The sequence below is a fragment of the Myotis brandtii genome, unplaced genomic scaffold (genome assembly GCF_000412655.1).
Source record: "Myotis brandtii unplaced genomic scaffold, ASM41265v1 scaffold61, whole genome shotgun sequence".
Lineage (NCBI taxonomy): Eukaryota > Metazoa > Chordata > Mammalia > Chiroptera > Vespertilionidae > Myotis > Myotis brandtii.
Window position 1 is genome coordinate 1,228,153 of NW_005370318.1, and position 2,995 is coordinate 1,231,147.

A 2,995-nucleotide genomic window follows, 5' to 3' on the forward strand; every position below is an offset into this window, starting at 1 on the left:
ATATATATACTTTCTTGTTTAAAATTCTCCAAAGGCACATGCATTGCACTGTGAATGAAGCCCAAATTCCCAACCATGGCGAACAGGTCCCTACCTGATTCGCTCCTATCTGCCTCTGCATCCACACCTTCTATTCTACTACTCTCTTCTTGGACCATACCTTACTTGTTCTCTTTCTTCTTGACTCAGCTTGGAAGCTCTGATTAGTTTCTCATCTTTTAGATCTCAGCTTAAATGTCACCTCTTCTCAGAGCCTTCCCTGATCACCCTGTCCAGTGTTAATGTTATCATCATAATTAGGTAGTTAATATGAATAATAGGAAGAGAGCAAAGGGAGGCCAGACATTATAAGCATGGTCATCTGGGTAGCTTCTGCAGGAAGCTACAGCTTCAAGCTCCCCAGGGAACCAGTGGTCCATTCCCTGCAGATTGGTGGGGGAAGGGATGGAACAAAGGGGGAGATGAGTGTATGGGCTGTGAAGTCTGGGTGACATAGGGAAGGCTCTTGCCTATCAGTTTAGCCTGGGGAACAATAAATTGGCTAGGGGGCAGACCCCATCAGAAGAGTGCAAAATCTTGGAAGGTCCTGGTTAAAATTCCCAAAGAGTTCCCTTCTCTTGTCTCTTGCTCTTGTTCTCCTTTGCCCCTGACCTGCACTCCCCGGTGTGCTCGCCTGCCATGTGGGTTTAAGCAGCCTCATGGCCCATGGCTGTGCAGACCCCACACACAATGGATTGCAGCTGGGAATATAAGCTAAACTAGCCAGTTGCTGGACTGGACTGTACTTTAATATGGAATAGAAATTCTGGGCTGCTGAAGACAAGATTGGACTTTTCCCATGGTGGGACCTTGGAGGGGAACCTCCTTAATTTTACATCATCAATAAAGCTTTCAACAAGACTTTATCCTCCCATTGGGGCCCCGGGAAATTCTTTTCCTCATAGCACCCACTTCCATGGATAACATTACCACTACCACTACCCTTCCACCAAGTTATTCTTCATCATGTAACCTGTTTCATTTTGTTTACAGATCTGAAATTTCTTCATATATTTAATATTATTATAGCTAACATTTAAGCACTTTTCATACATTAAATACCATAAGCACTTCTCATACATTAATTAATGAAGTGGTGTGCTTCTGAATTCTTATCAAAGGGCTCTCCAAACTATAAAACCCTGATTTGGAGTGTGTGCTCACTTCTGTGGTGTAAACACTCCCATTAGGAGGGATTTCAAGCTACCAACCTGTTTTCACTGAACACGGATTTGGAAAGGGCAGGGCAGTAGTACACAATATCTATATATATAAAAGCCTAACTGACCATCACAACTGAACGGACAACCAAACAGGCTGCGTGGGGCAACCAGGCCGGCAGGGGGGTTAGTGAGGGGTGACCAAACGACTGAGCAGCAGGCTGCGTGGGGCAACCAGGCCAGCAGAGGGAGGCAGTGAGGGGCGACCAGGCTGGCGGGGGGAGCAGATGGGGGCGACCAGGCCGGCGGGGGAAGGCAGTTGGGGGTGACCAGGCCAGCAGGAGGGGCAGTTAGGGGTGATCAGGCAGGCAGGCAAGTGAGTAGTTAGGAACCAGTGGTCCTGAATTGTGAGAGGGATGTCCCACTGCCAGTTTAGGCCCGATCCTGGGAATCGGGCCTAAACCGGCAGTCAGACATCCCCTGAGGGGTCCCGGATTGGAGAGGGTGCAGGCTGGGCTGAGGGCACCCCCTGCCCCCGTGCATGAATTTTGTGCGCCGGGCCTCTAGTTATACAATATTTGCCATAGTGAAATACCAAACCACCTCAAGAGCACAGTTAAAACAAAGTGTAGTAAAACAATTAGGAAGTGATGAGTTTTGAATAAATATTCAAAAATAAATACTACCTTGTTTTTAATATAATTTATTTAGTTGTAAGTTTATATAATTTAATTTTTTATAATGGCTGTGTTTAAAAGTGGGAGAATTTCTAAGCATTCCTCAGTTGTTTCTAGCAGGCCAGTAGGAGCCAACAGCCAGTTCATTTTTCAGATGAGAGATCTGGGGCACAGAAAGGTTAAGCAACTCGTTCCTGGCCGCAGGCCTAACAAATCTGTCTCCTAAGCCAAAATGTACCCTCAGAATCCAATATAGTGCCTGGGAACAGATGTCGTTCAATACACAATTGCAAATACATGAATACATATTTAATAGTCTCTAAAAACATAAAAGAGAAACACTTAAGCATTAAAAACAAACACACCAGAGCGAAACTAACATCTCCTTAAAACTCACTCACAGCCCCACGAAGATCAATCCCTCATCTGACTACTCTCCGCAGCGCTCCGGCTCCTGAGCGCCTTAATTCACCAGCTGTCACAGGAGCCGTCGCCCACCCCTTCGCCACCGGCTTGACTCGCCCGGCTTCCCGTCGTCCCGCCCTGCCGGGCCGCAAGGCTTCCTGGGAGTGGTAGTCCCCTGTCAGGCAGCTGCGGCGGCAGCAGCAGCCAGGCGCTCCGGGCCGCGGAACTACAGGGGTGGCGCCCGGGCCTGAGGCTCTTCCGCATCGCCTATCGCTCCCCGGCGGCGCGCCGCCCCAGCTATCATGGCGGCTCCCTTGGCCCTGGTGCTGGTGGTGGCCGTGACGGTGCGGGCGGCCTTGTTCCGCTCCAGTCTGGCCGAGTTCATCTCCGAGCGGGTGGAGGTGGTGTCCCCACTGAGCTCTTGGAAGAGAGGTGAGGCCACCGGCTCGAGTAGGCGGCCAGGTCCCTGCTGTGCTCTCCGGGCCTCTGTGAATGGGAGCCGGGGCAGTGGCCGCCAAGGGTTGGGCCCGGGAGCGGGATTGCCGGCGGCATGGAGATCTGAGGGGGTGTGTCCCACTGGGGCCTTGAACCCAGGGAAATGGCCTGAGGAAGGGATACTTAGAGGGCGTGCAAGGTGGAGTGGGAATTGAGGGGAGCTTGGGATTTCACGCGGGGTCCCTGGGGGTGCTCCCTGGAGGATGGGACGGTGTGTGA

The 2,995-nt window shown here is 50.9% G+C and overlaps 1 protein-coding gene across 1 annotated transcript in view; it reads left to right on the forward strand.

Annotated features, from left to right (window-relative positions):
• The first annotated feature begins 1,892 nt into the window (after positions 1-1,892).
• Positions 1,893-2,995, forward strand: part of PIGU (phosphatidylinositol glycan anchor biosynthesis, class U) — an 83,373-nt gene continuing 82,270 nt past the window's right edge. Inside the window, exon 1 of the mRNA XM_005879785.2 lies at positions 1,893-2,713. Within this exon, the coding sequence (XP_005879847.1) occupies positions 2,584-2,713 (130 nt within the window). The 5' untranslated portion in view covers positions 1,893-2,583. The remainder of the gene's footprint in view (positions 2,714-2,995) is intronic.